The following is a 20,162-nucleotide window of genomic DNA, read 5'->3' on the forward strand; positions in this document are numbered from 1 at the left end:
CGCCCGGCATTCAGCCACGTAAATACTTATGGAACAAATGAAGGCACAGTGGAGGGTTCATAGGTGGGTGAGTGGAGCATGCCAGAATATGCAAGTACATTAGCGCCTCAGTAGCCCCACCCAAAGTAGATGGGGAAGAAAGAGCAAGTGGGGAGGGCCAGGAGCAGCTGCAGCCATCTGCCTTGCATGGGGGGCAATCACCCACCCCACCTCAGGTCCCAGCAGGCCCAGCCAGAGCCAGAGGCTTGCTGCGAAAGTGATTTATCCCTCCTGTCACCTGCTCCCCTGCCACCCACCTCCTTGGCTTAGTAAACAGTCATCTCTAAATCAGGGCCCCAGCTGCTGCCCAGCTTCCACAGGGGCGGCTCTGGCCTCCATTCTGGGGGCAGGGGCAAAGGGGTGGGCTCACTTTGGGATTGAGATGGCACCAGGGGATTGGGGATTCAGCGTGAATCTTCACAGCAGGGGCCTCCAGGCCTTGGGAGAAGGCAGGTGCCAGGTATAAATATTTATTTCTTAACAAGCTGGTGCTGGGAAGAGAAGCCAAGCTGGGCTGTGAAGCCACATTTAGCCCTGACCTGAATCTGTGCCACCTGGACTCCTGCCTGGTGGGAGGGACAGGGGGGTGGCGGCTCTGTGAACAGCCCCAGAGTGTGGGGAGTGGTAGGTGCCAGGCCTGGACACAGCTGGGGGCCCCTTCCCAGCCTCCTCCCAGCCACAGCCGCCTGTCTCTGCTTTGGGACCAGGGCTCCCCATGCTCAGCTGCTGTGGGAAACTTCTCTCTTCTCTCAGAGAACTGGAGAGAGGGGCGTGCAGGTTCATCACAAGGAGATGCGCTCTTTGTCCTCACAAGGTCATCTGCACACCCACGCATTTAACCACAGGACAAAGGCACCATGTGAAATGCAAAAAAGAGAGAGAGAGAGAGGGAAAAAAGGAGGCCCTGGCACTGCAGCCCAGGAGGCGGGCAGCCCGTCTGCCACCAGGAGAGGGAGTGCTTTCTGTGTTCAGCCACCACCTTAGTGATCCCTGGGGCCTAAGCACTGGGAGCGGGGCATAGAGGGAGGCCAAGGCCAGTCCCGAAGTTGGGAGAGAAGAGTGAAGGACGGTGCAGGAAAACACAGAGCAAGACAACAATAGAAACAGCTGAGGGCTATTAAACAACAACATGCCAAGCCCTGTGCCAAGTAGTTGAGGTGTCACCGTCCTGAATCCTTATAATAATAAGTCCATGCAGTAGGTACTGTCCTTATCCCATTTTACAGATATGGAAACTAAGTTCCCCACCAATTAGGCAACTTGACCTTGGTCACACTGAAGTGGCAGGCAAAGCTAGGAATTGAGCCCTGCTTGCCCAAAATTGAAGCAGATACCTCTTTACCCCTGGCTCCCCTGCCTCTGGGTGAAATGCCATCAGCACAAGTTTCTATTAGTGTCCACCCTAGTCGTCCTTCCTTAGCCCCACAGCCAGTAAGTACCTGGGGCCTCTTAATCTAGCTACTCGATCAGTGGTTCTCAAAGTGTGGTCCCCAGAAGAGCAGCATCAGCACTGTTAGAAATGGACGCTCTCAGGCCCCACCCACTCTACTGAATTAGAAATTCTGAGGGTGGGGCCCAGGGATCTGGGGGCCAGCTAGCCCTACAGAGGATGCTGACGCATGATGAAGTTTGAGAGCCATCACACAGGGTGCATGTCTCAGCCCCCGCCACAGGCCGTCCTCTCCCCTCGCTCATTCTCTGCCCCAAACCTGGAACACCTGCTTGTCCTTTATCTTCAGCGGACTCATCACTCACCCACCTTTCTGGATCCTGCTCAAAGCCGATCTCTTACAAGAAGCGTTCCCTGATCGATAATGATTATGCCTCATGTTTATATAGCATTTTTATCTTTTCAAAGACCTTTCACATACGTTGTCTCATTTCATCTTCTCAAAAAAACCTGCCAGGAAGCAGGGGGAATATGATCTCCATTTAACACATGAGAGGACGCAGCCTGGAGGCACTGAGGGATTTGCCCAAGGACAAGGAGCCAGTTGGAGATAGCCCTAGACCAGTGGGTCTCAAAGTGTGAGTCCCAGACTGGCAGCATCAACATTACCTGGGAACTTGCTGGAAATGCACATTCTCAGGGCCCACCCCAGACCTCTTAAATCAGAAACTCTGGGGGTGGGGCCAGGAACTGTGGTTTAACAAGTCCTCCAGGTGATTCTGATGTAGGATAAAGTGTGAGAGCCACTGCCCTGGACCCAAAACTACAGAAACATCTTTTCCCGGGCATCAGGTCCCCCCTCCCAGAATTATTATTGTCACGTTTACGTGTGAAATTTCTGCAGTATTCTACAGCCATAACATATCTATGTTTATCAGTTTTATCACCCCAATAAATTGCAATAAGGTATTAGGTATAACTGAATTTTATAAATATCCTAATTTCCAGCAGAGTGCATTTCAGTCCTTTGGGCTTAATTGCTCATTTGTGGATGAGATTGCTGCCAGCTGGTAGGGTCAGTAACGGTTCTTCCTGGCACACTTTCCCCCCTGCCCCTTTCATTCTCTCTTCATGCAATCATTCTGCACACATACACCAAGCTCTGAGGTTGGCTGAGAACCTCTCAAAGTTCTCCCCTAATCAGGAAGCCATGTCGTAAAGCAGCACATCTCAGACTTTGGTTCTGCACAGTAATCATGCAGGAGTCTGGGTACAATGCCAATTGTGACTCAACAAGTCTGGGGTGGGGCCTGAGATTATCTATTTCTAACACGCTCCCAGATGTCACCAAAGCTGCTGGTCCAGGGACCCCTCCACTTTGAGTACAAGATTTGTAAAGCACAGATTCCCAGGTAGCAGGGGAGAGACTCATATAACCAAAACAGAAAGAGCAGAGAAGTCCGGTAGCAGCTTTGCCACCTTCTCTGGCTCTGTCCCTTGACACTCTGTCTTGCATCTCACATTCCAGCAACATGTAGCTAACTACTGTGTTTTCCCAACATATTCTCTTTCTCATCTCTGCCTGCAAGGCTCTTTCCCCTCTGTTTCACTCGGCTGAGACTCCTCCTTAGAAAACCTTTTCCGAACTTTCTACAGTTCAGTGTCCTTCCTCTAGGTTAGGAGCCCCTCTTCTGTGCACCCAGGAAATCCCATGTGTACTCTCTGCCGTGTGCTTCTATGCCCATTGATACCCTGCCTCCTGCGAGACCCTGAGCTCCTTCCTTGGCTTCACCCACTAGTCAGACAGACTTGAGTGGCTCTTAATCAGCTTCCTTGGAAAAGGGGGTCCCTTAGCAGACACCAAGTTGGTAACCAGTAAGGTGGGGAAAGGATCTGCTCATGGTACCATTGCATAAGAAATAGAAGCAGGCAGCGTGGGCCAAGAGGAGGGGGTAACAGTACAATCTTGTTGCCTTGAGCTCAGCTGTTTCTCTGGTGTCCCTTTGGGTTTATGGCTTGCCACTCAAACTAGACTATAAGCAACCTAAGGACGGGGATTTTGTCTTAAGTACCTTGCACAGAGTGGGAGCTCAAGAAGTATTTACTATCTGAGTAATTGGGGGAAAGTGATGAAAAGGACGAGGGGAATGCTAGACAACTGATTTAGAAATTGTGTGGACCTCTTGGAAAGAAGGCATCCATTGAAGAAATAACACCATTACAATAACAGGCAGAAAAGAAGACTCTTTCATCAGCATCATTTCAGACTACAGAAGAGAATGACTGTAGCAAAGAGGAGCTGGTGCCCAGGGCTTCTCCTAGATGCAAAGGAAAAATAAAATATTTGAGACAGTGTTATGAAGGCAGAAGCAATATAATCTTTCTTTCTGGTAATATGGGGAAAAGAAGGGAGTGGAAGGGGGAGGGAGGACCCCTGCAAATCTGTGCCTCTTGTGATACCAAAATAGAGGCATGAAGAAGCACAGGGCAGGAAGAGGGAGAGGGAGATGGCTCAGGAATTTGCTTGTCATCTTGGCTGGAGTGAGCTTGAATGGGAGAGAGAGAGACTGAGAATAATGGGAATTGGTAGATCAATCAATCAGCAAATATTTATTGAGCAGCTACCCTGGCTGGCAGCTGGAGAGAGCTCAGCTGGAGGGAGGCACATTAGAAAATTGTCTATAAAAAGGTGGTTGTGGGGGAGAGGGAGGGATGTATTCTTTTGGAACAGGATGGAAGGAGATGCAGCCTGCTTTGCTGTATGGCTCCTGGGGTGTCATCCACATGGGAGCCTTTGTGAAAAGCCCCTGTGGAAGCGTGCCATGTACAGACTGCAAGCCCATTCAAACAGACGTGGGGAGAAGAACCCAACCCTGTGAAAGACCTATGGTCCTGCAGGGGTGGGGGGTTCTGGGGAAAGATTGGGATGAGCTGACATGGGTCTGCTCACCTGCCTCCTTCTCCTCTTCCTCAGGGCTCCGGTCGCTACTCTATCTACATTGCCAACTACGCCTACGGTAACGTGGGCCCTGATGCTCTCATTGAAATGGACCCTGAGGCCAGTGACCTCTCCCGGGGCATCCTGGCACTCAGAGATGTGGCTGCTGAGGCTGGAGTCAGCAAATACACAGGTATGCAGGGTGACCCAAGAGGCTGCATACTGGATGGGCTGGGACCTGGGTCCAGAGTCTAATTAAGCAGAGACCACAAGGAGAAGATGAGCTTATGTCCCTGAGAAGGTGGATAGAAGCTCTATTCCATCCCACCACCCACAGAAGGCCCCTCTCATGCCGCCTTTCCTACGGTTGCTGAGATATCTGGCAGGTAGGAGTTTTGGGGTGCTCAGGAGAAGACATCAGACATAGTGGCTTGCTGGAAAGTGGGGTGTGGGAACACCACAACAGCAGCATCCTCTGCCTGGAACCTCTTCCCGCATTCCCTGCTGTAACCTCAATGATGGGTGAGCAGGTTCCATAGGAGAAAACTGACAAATCACAAAAGCCGAGATTTAAAGCATTCGTTATTGCCAAATAGCAGATGAAATTATTTACTTACACATAAGCAGCCAGGAATTGAGTGCTAAATCCCTAAGCTTCAGCTGGGTCCCGTCTCGGATAACTGAGCTCAAAGAATTGTGTTCTTGTTCCAAAACCTCTCCAGCACTTTTTTTGAAGGCACACTCCCCCCCCATCTTTCTGGATGGGGGACCTATTGTCAGAGTCTCTGACAGGGAGATCTTTCTAGGGAAGGCTGTTTTTCTAATTCCAGCACGGCTGCTGACTAAACTCTGATAATCTGCCAATAGACTGCTGATGGCAGAGCACTCCAGTTCCTCTTTTGGGTGCCAAAAATCAGGAAACCAGAGTTGTGCCCAGCAACTTCTCATGTGAACCTCAGCCTCACTCACACTGACCTGCACTTCAGACGTAGAAATTCTCTTGTGTTACAAGAGACTTCCAAAGTGGCAGCCTGCCCGAATCCAAACTCGGGCTGAAAGCATACTTGAGAGATCATTTGAGGCATCCACCCACCTCTAGACACCTGGGTGGTGGCATAATCCCAAAACCCTGCCCAGAAAGATTTGACACTGCCTCCCCTAAGTTTACGATGCCTTCTTCCAACCAACTTTCTACCCCAGAGAAAAGGGAGATGAATGTTGACCTGTCTGACAAAGTTTGTGGAAACAAATGACTAAACAATAAACTAGTTTGCACAGCTCAAGCCCCATCAAAGTGCCTGAGAGCTCTGTGCATGAACGTACCACAGAAAGGCTGTGTCAGTAATAAACCATGTTTCCCTGGGAAGGGGAATAAACACGCAGGCGCTTCAGTCTAGATTTGCACAGTCAATTTTTCTGAATAGTCCCCAGTTCTGTGCACTGGGTTGGCTTGGCAATTAAGTGCCTTGATCTTGCAAGAGAAGGCGGGTGGGCTGGGGGGTGGGGGAATGAAGCCCTTGAAAATGATGAGATGGAAGGGAAGCAGAGACTGGGAGAGCGGCTGAGACATGGAATAAAAGAACTCAGAGGTGGCGGCTGGGTGAGCATGAAGGGGGCATTGTTCATGCTGGCTAGGCTGGCACAGAACTGAGCAGGGGAATGGAGGGGACCCAGAGGAGCCAGCTGAGGAGCACAGGGGGGACAAGAGCCCCAGCCAACTGTGCCAGCTGGGCTGGAAGGATGGGCAGCTCAAGGAGGCAGCAGCAGCTTCTGTGGAAGCATGGAGGGAGGCTGGGGCAGCTGGCGTGCCCAGAGGACATGTTAGAGCAGCTCCACAGACTTCCAAGAGCCATTTGGCTGACAAGAACCCATTTGGCCCACCATGCTACTATTCTTTCTATCTGCCTGCCTTCCTCGGCCCACCTTTTCCTGTCCGCCAAGCCCCCCAACATTACCCTGCCGCTCCCCTTGTCACGCGGCTAACAACACATGGACAACTGGCTGGAAAACTAGCCCAGAGTGTCCCTCTGAGCCCCAGGAATGGACCCCAACAGTAAGGGCCATTGCACTGAAGCTAATGGCTGAGGCTCTAGGCACGTGGCCAGTGCTCAGCACACACCAGTGCCAAGGCACTGGAAAGCAGGCCATGACTAGATGTACAGTTGGGGAGTTGAAGGTCCCTGGAGCCTCATAGCACCCATCTGCTGGAAAGCTGTGTGACCTGGGAGAACCTCCCATTTTACAAAAGAGCAAAACTAAGGCCGGGAGAGAAGGGAGCCTCCAAGGTCACAGAGGAGGTTTGTAGGGAATGAGCGTGAGAATTCCATCTCCTGATGCCTAAATTGCCACTGCCAGCTGCCCCTTCTGGGGAGCTCCAGCTTGAGAATCCTGCTCCAGCCAGCAAGATGGGAGGGGCAGGGAAGGGGAAGCCCCACATCCACTGGGAAGCAGGCGCTGGTTGGCACTCAGGCCTTGAGCTGCGGCCCCACGTTGTTGTGGTGGTAGCAGCTGCCTGGCCGGGAGCTCAGGGCAGCAGGGAAAGTCCGGGCGCTGCAGGCCAGGCGGGGCAAGGGGCTGTCTGGCTCTGCGTGAGGGGGAGGAGAGGCCTCCTCTCCAGACACTATTGATTCTGGCAGCCACCTGCGCTCCGCTGGGTCACAGTGCCATCTAGCGGCCACCGTGGCTGCTCTCGGGGGACTATAGGGCCTGGGAGGGGGAAACTGGAGCAGTAGATCGACCACCCTCTAAGCCCCTGGTTCCCTGAGAATCCCAAGCCCCCACTTCCCCAGCTGCCTGAGGCCTCTTGGAACCAGGACGGTGGGAGGAGCTGGCCTGGCTGGGAATCCCTGAAACTGGGTTCTCACCATGGCAGAGCCTGGCATAGAATAAACACAGGGTAGGAAGGGACAGAAGCCCTACCCTGCCTCTGTGGCTTGGGGCCCTCTGACCTTGGGAGGCCCCTCAGCTTCTCTAAGCACCTTGAGCTGCAAGTCTAGGAGTGGCTAAGGGCACAGGGTCTAGAGCCAGGTCATACACATACAGATCCTCTAATCTGGGCAGCCCACACTATTATCCTCTCCTAGCCTCAGTTCTCTCATCTTCAAAATGGGAGCATTTTGAGGAAGAAAGGAGGTACATGTGGAACATGCCTGGCACACAGGCAGTACCCATCCTCCTGCTCTGAGGCCCTCTGCCAGGCATCCCCTGGGTGCAGGGAGCACTGTGCTAGGCACAGGCAGACACAAAAGGCCCTGCCTTGGAGGTCTCCTGTGTGTCCCAACCTGACCCAGGCACAGGGGGAGGCATCCTCCTCCCACCACACCAGCCCCTCTCTCTTCCCTCCTTCCTGGCCAACACCACCTCCCCTAGGCCTCCACCCGCTCCTAGGTACTCTGCATTGTGGCCTCACCCTTTGAGGGAGCATCTGCCCAGACTGCAAGGTGGTGATTAAAGAAGTCTTAAAAGAAATTTGGAAAGAAAGTGAAGGTGGATTTATGATGTCGGGTGAGGAGCTTCGCTGTTGGCTGGGAACAAAGTAGAGGGCAGATCTGATTTATAGGAAGTCATTATTGGAGGAGACAGAGATGCCTAAAACCCAGCTGAGGCCTTCTGGCAGATTCCCACCAGCAGGCTTGACCAAGGGCTGCAGAGTGGGAGCCTCCCAGGTTCCCAGGCGGGTGCTGGCCTTTATCAGGAGCAAACCCAGATGCGAGAGCCAGAGACCAGGCAGAGCTGGTGTGACAGGGTTCAAGACCCCCAGGGAGTGCAGAACAGGTTTGCAAGGGGTACCCAAAGCCCAAGATTTATAGGGACCGTTTTCCTGGGGTATTAGTTGCATTAGATGACTGTTGGGGAGGAAATAGGATTTTTTTTGAAAACAGATATGCTATAGAACAGAACTGTAATTTTTGTATGTACTTTTCTCAGCTAACACAAGAGATTTTAAAGAAATGTCAAGCCTATGGCTGGCCACTCCGGGATACACCTCCAGGCTTGCCGGTACAAATGATGGAGCCTGTCCTTCTTCCACCTCCATCCCCTTTACACTCAGTGGAGAAGGGCAGGAGGGATTGAGGGGGGTTGTCTTTTCCACTGCCCTCTACTCCACATAGCCCAGTATCCAGAGGCTCCTAGGGGGCTTGGAAATGGCAACACCAGCACCAACACAGTGTTATTCAGTTTTAGAATTTTTCAGGAAATTTAAAATGAGAGACCCTGATACCACCCTGCCCTTCACACACACATACGCACACACAAACACACATGCATAAATATACACCCCACCCATTCCAGCACCCCACATTCTTCAGTATCTTTGCCCTACTCTTTTACAATATCTTAGATGTTCTTGGCAGCTTGCAGGCCTTGGTATCTACCAGAATACCATTTCTGTCAAGGTCCCAGCAGATCAATCTCCTGGGCCCAAGCATGTTGGCTGAGAGGCCTCACTTCAGAGTCTTCCCAGGTGCTGAGTCTAGATGGGAGCTGGGATTGGCTCCCAACATACTTATCCTGTGGTCCACTCTAGAGGATGCATTCATTCAAAAGTACCACTGGAAGGAGCCTTGGGACCTTCTCATTTGCCCATCCACTTTACAGGGAAGGAGACTGAGGCCTGGAAAATGCATATCCAACATTCTGCAGGTGCAGAGGTACCAAGGCCAGGCAAGAACTAGAGGCCTTTCCTTAGTACCATGAACCTCACGCTGTCTCCTCTCTGGGCCCCAAGCCCTCAGTTGGGAGTGGCTTAGCAGTATTCACACCCCTCCATAACCTGTTCCACCCTCCCCCAATCTCTGAGGGCTGGCCCAGATGCTCTGAGAGAAGGATCACTTGTACCTGGATCATTGTACTTGAATCTACGTTATCAAAGTGCTGAGATTTAGAGGTATAAGGGTGCCAAGTTTGTTTTTAAGAGACAAGTCTCACTGTGTCATTCATGCTGGAGTGCAGTGGTGTGATCAAAGATCACTGCAGCCCAAACTCCTAAGCTCAAGTGATCCTCCTGCTTCAGCCTCCTTAGTAGCTAGGACTATTGTGCCACCAAGCCAGGCTATTTTTTTTTTTAATTTTTTGTGGAGAACAGTGTCTCTCTATATTGCCCATGCTGGTCTCAATCTCCTGGCCTCAAGTGATCCTGCTGTAGCCTCCCAAAATGCTAGGATTACAGATGTGAGCCACCGTACCTGGCCAAAAAGGTGCTGTTCCTGAGTACAACCAAGGCTGCTCCATGGGGCTTGGGCCCAATAAGCAAAGTTCAGAGGGAATGCTGGGATGTGGCCAGAGAAAATGGGAGTTACAAAAGGGCATTTCCCCTTCCAACCCTTTCACACAGTCTGGGGTGCAGAGTGAGAAGCCTTCAGGGAGGGATGAGCAGGGAAAAGCATTCACACACCTCCCCAGCAGAACTAAGAGGCCTTTGAAGCTTGAAAGTGCTGGGAAAATAAAGGGATATTATTCACCCAGCAGGTGGTAAATCGTCCCAGCTAATGACTGTGTGGCACCTGACATTTTCTGAGGCACCTTCCAAAAACCAGCTCACTTAATATTTATGACAGCCCAGAGAAGGAGCCATTATTATATGATCAGTCTTACGTTGTAGCTGAGAAAACAGAAGCCCAGAAAGGTTCAACAATGTGCTCAAGGTCACACAGCTCAAACTTGGACTCTCTGATCCTCAGCCCTGTGGTTTCCTATCACCAGAACTGTTTTTCCAGCATCTCCTGAAGCTGTTTGCCCCCAAGAGAATGCACTAGCCTCAGATGTAAAAGATGTAAAAGAATTAATTGATAGAAAGTGGAGTTAACATTCTTCTTCAAGTCTAAATAAAGATGTTCCTACCTGCCCCCTGGGTAGCCCCATATGCTGTGTGCTAAGCCGCAGAAGCTGGAGTTGAGGGTGGGCAAGAGAAAGAAGAGGAAAGGGAAGGTCCTGGTGGAAGATACTTGCTGAATGAGGGGACTTTGTCAGTGTCCTGGCAGGGCATAGGAGTGGCAGCCTGCATTTATAAGAGGTGGACTTGTATGAAGGGGACTTGTATATTGACCTAGGAGTTTCTCCCATTGCGCCAGCAAGGGGTGCAGACCCCTGACCACCCCTACCTCAGACCCCCATTTAGCCACCCACCATAAGGCGACTGGGGCTGGTGCCTGGGGAGACAGCTCCCTGACTGCCACCTCACCTGCTACCCAACTGTGCAGCCAACTTGCCAAGAAGGAGTTATGGATAACATCTCTGTTATGGTCCGGTTGCCATGGCAATAAATTGTGGCTAATTAGTAGTGTGGTTACCATGGCAATTTTCTAGTAATTACAGGTTACAAATGGTACAAGGCTTCAACCCAACCCAATTAGTTAATTAGAAAGATTTAGAAATTTGTCCAAAAAGGAAATAACCTGCTTTGTAGAAAATGAAGGGAATGTGTCACAGCTTGGGAGCCAGAGGCACAGAGGAAATTGGAGGATGCGGAAACGGGGGAAGAAGGATGGAGCTGCATGGCAGCCAGTCCCGGGGTCCCGCCTGGAATTTCCTGGGGCCTAGGCAAGGCTGAGTATTTCTCACCAAAGCTGCTCCGGGACTGGCGTTTGGCGGAACCAGGGCAGGGACCTCCAGCAGCCACTTAACTCTTCTTTTAATGGGCAGAGGCGGGGCCAGTTTGTAGCCCAGCCCCCTTCCCTCCTGGCATGAGGAAAGGCCTCTGCGAGCCACCCCAGTCCACCCCATGGCTCAAATCATGAAAAGCAGGTGCCATGTCTTGGAGGATGCTCCATGGGGACAACATAAATTTAGTGGCTCCATTTTCAAGAGCTTTGGACTCTCCTTAAGCACTAATCAGATTATCTGAGAGGAATCTGGAAAGCATGGGGCCCAGAGTTTATTAGCAAGGAGTCCAATCCTCCCCCCATTGTCATACAGCAATAAGAGTGCCAGTGCCACACCTCCTCTGTTTCCCTGGCCCCAAATGCCAGCTCTGGTGGGCAAGCTCCATCTGCACAAATGAGAAAGGTCTCATGATTTCCTTTGGGGGCATCTCTCAGAAGATGGGAGGAGCGCAGAGACCAAGAGAACCCCTGTCTCTAATTAGCACAGTCTCTTGGAGAAACTTACATCCCAGAGGCAGGTGGGTGGCTGGCCCATCATGACACAGGTCTGCCTGAGCTCTCATTTACTTAAAAAAAAATTGAGGTCTGGAGTGCTCTGATAACTCTTCTTGTCATACTGACAGCCCTGTAGGGCAGCACTTCTCAAACTGTAATGTGCACACAGACCACCCAGGGGTCTTGTTAGAATGCAGGATCTGGTTCAGTCAGGGCCTAAGATTCTGCATTTCTAACCAACTCCCAGGTGCCACTCCTGCAGCTGGCCCTCAGGTCTGACTCTGAGCAGCAAGGTTGTAGGGTCCCTGAAGTCCTTTCATGTATAGCTCATCTTACTTTTTTAATTGACAAGTAAAAATTGTATATATTGGCTCGGTGCCTGTGGCTAAAGTGGCTAAGGCGCCAGCCACATACACCTAAAGTTGCGGGTTCGAATCCCCAGCCCGGACCCGCCAAACAACGATGGCTGCAACCAAAAAATGGCCAGGCATTGTGGCGGACGCCTGTGGTCCCAGCTACTTGGGAGGCAGAGGCAGGAGACTCGCTTGAGCCCAGGAGTTGGAGGTTGCTGTGAGCTGTGATGCCACTGCACTCTACCCAGGGGGATAGCTTGAGGCTCCGTCTAAAAAAAAAAATTGTATATATTTATGGTATGCAACATGGTATTTTGCACTCCAAAATACACACTGTGGAATGGCTAAATCAATCCAGTTAACATATGCACTACCTCTCATATGTAACCATTTTTAAATCGACTCTCTCAGCAAGTTCAGGCATACAGTGCATTATTATTATTATTAACTATAGGCACCCTGTTGTACATAATCTCTCATTCTTTCTATTGACTAAAGTTTTGGGTACTTTGAACCAATATCTCCCCAACCCTCACTCCCATCTCCAACCCCTGGTAACCCCCATTCTACTCTCTGTTTCTATGAGTTCAACTTTTTTAGATTCCACATGTAAGTGAGATCATGCAGTATGTGTCTCTCTGTGCCTGGTTTATTTCACTTAGCATAATGTTCTCCAGATCATCAACATGGTTGAAATGACAGGATTTCCTTCTTTCTCAAGGCTGAATAATACTCCATCATGTATTTTTATACCATGTGTCCTTTATCTATTCATCCACTGATGGACCCTCAGGTAGACTTCCTACCTTGGGTACTGTGAATAGTGCTGTGATGAACGTGGGCACACAGATACTCCTTTAGCACACTGATTTCATTTCCTGTGGATGTATACCAAGCAGTGGGATTGCTGGATCATTCGGTATTTCTATTTTTAACTTTTTTCAGAACCTCCATACTCTTTTCTGTGATGGCCTTCCTAGTTTACTTTCCCCCCAACAGTGTACTGGGGCTTCCCTTTTCTCTACATCCTCACCGACGCTCATAACCTTTTGTCTTTTGGATAATACCCATGCTAACAGGTTTATCTCACTCATATGGTCCTCTCAGAAACCCAGAAATAGAAAAGAGGGAGCAGGTCAGGCTATCCTCATTTCACAGACGAGGAGACTGAGGCTCAAAGAGTAAACTGCCTGAGGTCACACAGTGTGTAAGAAGCCCAGCTGTGCTTGGACTCCATGCTCTGGTCCTGGTTCCGCTGCTTTCTGCCTGGCTTTTCTGACACTCGGCAGGGTGCTGAGGGAAGGCATTCTCAGTGCGACTTGGTTTTCAGGGGAGCAGAAGGTGGAGCCGGGCATGTAGAAAGCTTTTATTAGAAAGCCTCTGGCTGAGGGTAGTTTGTTCAAGACATGTGAAGGTTGGACTTTTTGACATGGCTCAAATTTGATCTTGCAAACTTCAAAGCCTAATATAGAGCCGGCTTGGTTTCTGTCTTTCTTTTAAAAATATATAAATACTTTATTGGATTTCTTTCTTTCAAACTACATTCTTGTTGCAGTAAGTCAAATGAAACAAAGATATTTAACGAGAAGGCCCATCTCTCTTTCTGTCCCCAGATGCTGCCCCATCATGGGTAGCCAGTGTTAACAGATTGGGGGGTGGCCTCTCCCACTTTTCTCCAAACATGTATATTCAGAAATATCGTGTATTTTCCTATGTTTTTAAAATAAAAGTAAGACCATGTGATGCCATTACTTGACAAATTGCTTATTCTTTTAACAATACATCGTGGGCACTCCGCCAAGTCGATACATATGGATCTACATGGTCTTTTTAGTAGCTGCAGAATGGCCCGTCATACGGATGCAGAGTAATCCACTCAACCACTTCTCTATCGATGAGCGTAATTGTTTCTACGTCAAACAAAGCCAAGTAAGCATCCTTGTGTAAAACGGGAACCTCTCCCAGTAGATTCTTTAAAGAGGAGCACACACATCTTGACCAGAACATGTGTGACTCAGCACGGAAGTGGGAGAGGCTGCCGGAGGTCTGTAACTTCACCAAAGTGGCATGACAGAGCTGGCTTTAGGATTACCGTAATTCAGCCACCTCTCTCAGAAGGCCAGGGCAGGGCAGGGCCAGGCCTTGGCATCTGGGGGGCATGCCCTCTGCACTCCTTCGCTCATGGAATCACCCCTCTGCCATAGCGTGATTCAGTCCATCTCGTCCCTCGGCACGCGCTCAGTGCCATGGCCCTCCACACAGGTTTATGGGGACCGTGGGCCCAGGAATAGGCTCAGAGACATATCCGGAAGGTCAGAATTCTTCCCAGGGCCTGGGGTTTTGATCCTGCCATTCACTGTGGGCTGATGTCCTCTCCCAGGGAGCCGGGGCGTCAGCGTGGGCCCCATCCTCAGCAGTAGTGCCTCAGACATCTTCTGTGACAACGAGAACGGGCCTAACTTTCTCTTCCACAACCGAGGCGATGGCACCTTCGTGGATGCTGCAGCCAGCACTGGTGAGTGGATGCAGCCGCCGCCCTGTGCACCCTGAGCCCCTAGACCCATGGGCGACATTGGGCTGTCCTGCCCCCTCTAGCCTCATTGAGAGCAGGACAAGTCATCCTCTGCACCACACAGAGAAAGAGTGCTTGTCCACCGATTCCACAACCCCCAGGGCTCAGGCCACAGGGAATGTTTGCTGCTGGGGAGAGGCATGTGGAACTCCTGGCCATTATCCTGCTGTACTGAGAAACAGGATAAAGGCGCCTGAAAGAGTGCCCCAGGCTCCCAGCTCTGCACCTCTTCCTCCCACTCTGCTCCTCCCTCTTCCACCTCAGAGCCTTTACAGCTGCCCTTCCCTCTGCCTGGACAGCCCCGCCTACAACCTGCAGACCTCTCTTTGCCCTTCACTACTCAGTTCAAATGCCACCTCTGCAACGCCCTTCCTGCTGCCCTCACGCCACCTGGCAGAGACTGGCCCTTCCTCCTCCATGTTCCCGCCAACCTTGCAGGCACCTCCCACTCAGGCTTCTATATGGCCATCATGGTTTGTCTGGGAACTCTGCTTGGACTGGGGCACTGATCTATCTATTCTTGATGCAGTGCTTGCCACCCAGTGGCCACCCAATAAATTCTGCTGAGTGACAAAGTGAGCACTTCAGGAAAGTTCACCGACGTGTGGTTACATCCCACGAATGCCCTTCAGCTACTTCCCCCAGACCATCCCACCACCCCCACCTTGCTGAGGAACGGAAGATTTGATTTTACCTTCTTCCTAGAGGCATAGGGAGGAGCTCTGGCCTACAGAAGAAAAGACGAGTGGGGTCTAGACACATAGGTCAAAGGCCCTATAAGCTCTAGCTTTCACCAACAGCCACCCTCAAATCCCTAAGTGTGTGCTAGTCCGCTCTCTCTGAATTCAGTTTCGGCTTCCTGCCTAGGAGGCTCCATCTGGGGGAACTTCTGGCCCACAACACCCACCCAGCCCCAGCTGTCGCCCATCAGCCCTCATCCTTGGCTTACTCTTCTCCATGCCTGGCAAAACAAGTGGGGGCAGCTCCCTGGCCTGTCCTCCCACCAGCTCACCCCTGCCTATTGCTGTACTCTGGCAGCAAATTTTCTCATTGCTGAAAAATCATAAAGCAAAGGGAGAAAAACTAGAGGATTTGATAAGGTGTTAAAGAGATGGAAGCAGAGGTGAGCGAACAAGTTGGAGTGGGAGAAGGTATCAGGCGGGAGGAGAGCGGCAAGGTGCTAGGCCCGTAATTGAAAGTCAGAATGATTGCAGGGGTTTAACAAGACATGTCAAGAGGGCATTCATCACCCAAACAGATGCTGCTGTGAAATGCAGCCTGGCACCGATTATTCCCGTGAAAGGGAACCAGCTCCTTGTCAAGGTGCCTTATAGATAGGAGAGAAATGGGCCAACGCAGAAGGCCACCGACATTTGGGCCAGGGAGTTTTGCAGAGAATTAATGGGGTATTAATCCCAGGGATTGGAGGCTGCCCCCAGTACTTTGCAAACATTCTTTCTCCAGTATGGGTCTCACTGCCTCTTCCTCGCTCTTCCCTCTCTCCTGGCATCCTCTTCCCCCAAGAGGACACTGAGCCTCCAAAGTCCTCAGGGGCCCACCCTGCCTTCTCCTGCTTCCTGACCTCAGGATCTCTGTGTTCGCATCTGGCAAGATTTCCCCATACCCTGGGGTCTCTGATCCCCACTGACCATCATATTGTCCCGTTGCATGACATCCTAGAGGGCCTAATGACTGGCAGATGTTTGTACTATGCAAGGGTCAGAAGAGTCAGTGTGGGTGGGCACCTAGAGTCACAGTCTCTCTGCTCTGCACTGGCCTGGGGCAGCCAGGGGATCAGGCCATCACTCTGGGCAATGCCACCTTCCACCCTCCACCCTCCCCAGGATTCTGTCGGGGGGTGGGAGGGAGGGACTGGGCATAGAGGCTTCCCTTCCCAGATCACACCAGGCTTGCTGTGGGTTTCTCTGTCCTGGCTGCTGCATTTCCTCTGCTGTCACCTACGTCCCTAGTTTGCCTGCTATCATGTTATTTATGTCCCTCCATTCATTCAACAATGTGTTTACTGAAAACTGCCTGGCCACCAAAGCCCTGAGACAGACACTGCGGATACAAACACAGGGGAACCAAAGGACAGCCCTAACCCCATAGAGTGTCAGGGCCCCTGAGAAAACCAGACCCTGAGCAAGTAAGCCAGACAGGGACATGACTGCACGGGGTGATCAGCAGGATGGAGGCTGTGGGGGACAGTGACAGGGTAGACGGAGTGGCTGTCTCAGATGGGTGGTCAGGGCAGGCTTCCCTGAGGAGGGAACTTTGTGGCTGAAAGCAGAAAAACCAGGAGTCAGGTACTCTAAAGCCTGAGAGAGTGTGCCAGACAGAGAAGGCCCAGGATCTGGGAAAAGCTTGGGTTATTTGAGGAATGAGAGGAATACAGGGGACTGAGCTCAGCACCTGGGGTGAAGGTGTTATTAGACCTAGACCAGGTAGATGAGCAGGGCCTCGAGTTCCCCGGGCATGACTTTGAATTTTACCCAAGAGTACTGGCGAGTCACTGAGAGATTTAAGCAAGAGTGATGCAATCCGCTTAATGTCTCCCAGTGGTAGTGTGAGGGCTGGCCAGGAGGTATTTTGTCCAGAATCCTCCCTGCCCCCAAACTGAGTAAAAACAATGTGCTTGCTGGGCAAACACAGCTCCCTTTGCAACAGATGGCCCTCCCACTGCTTGCCCCTGTGGGAACCTCTGAGACTGCTACTCTGCCTCCCCATCCACTCCCTGGAGGGCAGGAAGCATTCAAGGGCCACCTTCCTTTGTTGCTTGTCACAGAGCTCAGGCAAGGTGAGTAAGAGTGGGATGCAGGGATGTCACATTGAGGGTCTCTGCCTCTGCCTGCCAGGTGTGGACGACCCCCACCAGCATGGACGAGGAGTTGCCCTGGCTGACTTCAATGGTGATGGCAAAGTGGACATCGTCTATGGCAACTGGAATGGCCCCCACCGCCTCTATCTACAGATGGGTGCACATGGGAAGGTCCGCTTTCGGGTAAGAAGGAGCCTCCCTCCCCTCCCCACCACCTGTACTGCAGTGGCCCTGATATGTCATAGGAGCTGCTGCTGTGGCCTGTGCCCCCCAGCAGGCTAAGAAGGGGCTTGGAGGGGGTGGGGGTTATAGTAGAGGGGGTGATGGGCTCCAGCCCAGGCTCTGTGAAGATTACAGTGCCCAGAGCAGAGGGAGCCAGGTTGGCAGAGGAGAAGAGCCACCTCCTCAGGTAGGCAGGAGCCCCGTGAGGTGGGCTTCATTCTCCGCATCAAGGACACTTTTCCTAGTAGCTCTTGGAAACCTGCTGTAGCCCAGCCTGAGCTTTTCAAATCGAGGTTCAGATCAGGCCAAAGTGGTGGGAAAGAGTGGGAGGTTAAGGGCATAGAATTCCCAGCAACTGTCCCCAGGGACAAACAGCAGACGGTGGACAAGGTGGCCTCAGACCTCTCTCTGTGCCACGCCCCAAGCTATCAATAGACTGAGGCTGTTAGTGGTAGGAATGGAGGCGCCACCAGTGTGATGGGCTTTGGTTTAAGGCTTAGGGATCACTAAAGCTGATTTCAGGGATTGTTCTGAAGATACCTAGGTCTTGCCCCAAAACCCTGAGCTCGTGAGAACATTACTGGAGACTTCCCTGGGGCCATGAAACCTTGCAGGATGCCTTATGTGTGACAATGAAGAGGCCACCACACAAGCAAGCACCTCATAAGCCATCACCCTCGGGTGCTCAGGCCCAGTACAACACCCCAGCTGAGGCCTGAGATCTTTGGGGGGTTGGAGGGCATGCTCTGAACTCAGGGTGCTGATCCCCCTGGGATCTTGGCAAAGATCAAGACAGACAATTTCTACCTGCATTCAGCTTTCATTCTAACCCAGGTTCTCAACCAGAGTGGTATGCTGCCTTCCCCCCAGGACATCTGACAATGTCTGGGACATTTGAGTTGTCACAACTGGGGAAAGGGGTGCTACTGGCATGTGTATATATAAGACAGAAGTGTTGCTGAAATCCTACAGGGCACAGGATAGCCCCTTACAGCAAAAAATTATCCAGCCCTGAGTGTCAACGGGCTGAGGCTGAAGACCTGGTTAACCAACTTGACGGCCCCTCCCTAGAGCTCCCGGGAGCTATAGCAATAATAGTAACAACTGTTCCATTTGTGCCTTCCATGTGCCAGGAACTGTGCTAAGAGCTTAACATACATTATCTTGGAAGCCCAGGCATTAGGGGCAACCCCAAGACGGCTATGGAGATTTCCATTTTTATAGGATCAATAGAATAATAACGGCTTACAGAGCCTGAGGTCTCTTTGTTCCCTACCTCTTAAGGCTGTGCTCAGTCCACCCTGACCAGCTGGCCAGGCTCTTAATCAACCTCATTACCGTGCTAATGGGGACAGCCTCCCTCCTGGCCTCCCCAAAACAGGCAGCTCACCAGGTGGCCCAGCCAGCTCCTCCCTGTGGCCACTGGGAGAGGACCTGCAACAAGCAGCTAAGGCAAGGCCAGGCCTGGGGCAGAGAGGCCTCCCAGAAATGCCCACTGTGCCTTCTTAGCCCTCTCCACGTGGACCCTGGGACTTGGATGGGCTCCCAGGGTCTTTAAGGGAAGAACCTCCCTATAATGGGGCCGTTTTGCTCAAGGGGATGAACCCACCTATAATGGGGTGTTCCACTCAGAAACAGGTCATCCTGCACGGTTCCCACTATTTCAATGGCAAACCCACACCTAGGGCCGTTTGCCAGGGCCATCCAGGGCCCCGCCAGCATTTTGAGCTTCCAGCTGGGTATGGGGTCTCCCAGTGAGTCCTGGATGGGTGTAGCTGATGCTGAAGCCCTCCAGAGCAAACATCTCAAAAACAAAATTGAAAAGTCTCCCGAGAAACAACATTAGGGAGTAGAGGCAGCAAAAGCACAGCTAAGGACAGCCTTCTCCACCTTCACAAGGCTGACAGCGGGGCAAGGCAGGGCGGGTTGCCAGCAATCCGTCTCAAGCCCACTCCGCGCCAAGCATTTTACGTACAATCCTCACAATCTGGGCATGTTACTAATGAGGAAAGTGTGATCTGAGGGGTTCTGTAACTTGCCCAAGCGCACACAGCCATTCAGCAGTGGAGCCTGGATTCAATGCACAGCAGAGCATGGCGCCCAGCCAGCTCCCCAGAAGAGGAAGGAGGCATCTTCGAAAGGGCACAGCCTCTGGAATCAGCAGTCTTGGCTTCAGCCCCACTCATTAGCTATAACTTGGGTGGTTCCCCTCTCTCTCCAGGACTCAGTTACCTCCCCTGAAAAATGGGACCACTAATGTTTATGCTGCCTCAAGGGGTGCCTGGAGGGGTTGATGTGGTCCTGACTGGGGAACAAATAAGCGCCTCGCTGATGCCTCTGAGGACTGTTATCCTTCCCTTTTTGTCTTCCTACAAGTAGCCTGAGGTCAGCCACCCCAGGTCCCTTGTGGGGAGGTAGCAAAGGAGAGGTCGCCACCTTGCCTTTAATTGCCCCATGCACAGCAGAGGGGGGCTGGCCCCTTGCCCATGCCCACTTCTTATCCGCTGACCACAGGCCTCTCTCCTGCAGGACATCGCCTCACCCAAGTTCTCCATGCCCTCTCCTGTCCGCACAGTCATTGCTGCTGACTTTGACAATGATCAGGAGCTGGAGATCTTCTTCAACAACATTGCCTACCGCAGCTCCTCGGCCAATCGCCTCTTCCGGTAGATGCTGCGGCCTGGCTTATGGTCCCTCATCCTTGATGGCTGGCGGGGAGGAGGGTCACAGAGG

General features: G+C 51.8%; 1 protein-coding gene across 2 annotated transcripts in view; it reads left to right on the forward strand.

Moving 5' to 3' along the window:
* The window catches only part of CRTAC1 (cartilage acidic protein 1), a 217,775-nt gene that overhangs the window by 168,258 nt on the left and 29,355 nt on the right, over window positions 1-20,162 (forward strand). For both annotated transcript variants that reach the window (XM_023511671.1, XM_003787285.1), the window contains exons 5-8: window positions 4,404-4,560; window positions 14,198-14,332; window positions 17,245-17,390; window positions 19,959-20,095. In XM_023511671.1, coding sequence (XP_023367439.1) covers window positions 4,404-4,560; window positions 14,198-14,332; window positions 17,245-17,390; window positions 19,959-20,095 — 575 coding nt within the window. The remainder of the gene's footprint in view (window positions 1-4,403; window positions 4,561-14,197; window positions 14,333-17,244; window positions 17,391-19,958; window positions 20,096-20,162) is intronic.

Source organism: Otolemur garnettii, unplaced genomic scaffold, assembly GCF_000181295.1.
Source record: "Otolemur garnettii isolate 467f Iridium unplaced genomic scaffold, OtoGar3 scaffold00021, whole genome shotgun sequence".
Lineage (NCBI taxonomy): Eukaryota > Metazoa > Chordata > Mammalia > Primates > Galagidae > Otolemur > Otolemur garnettii.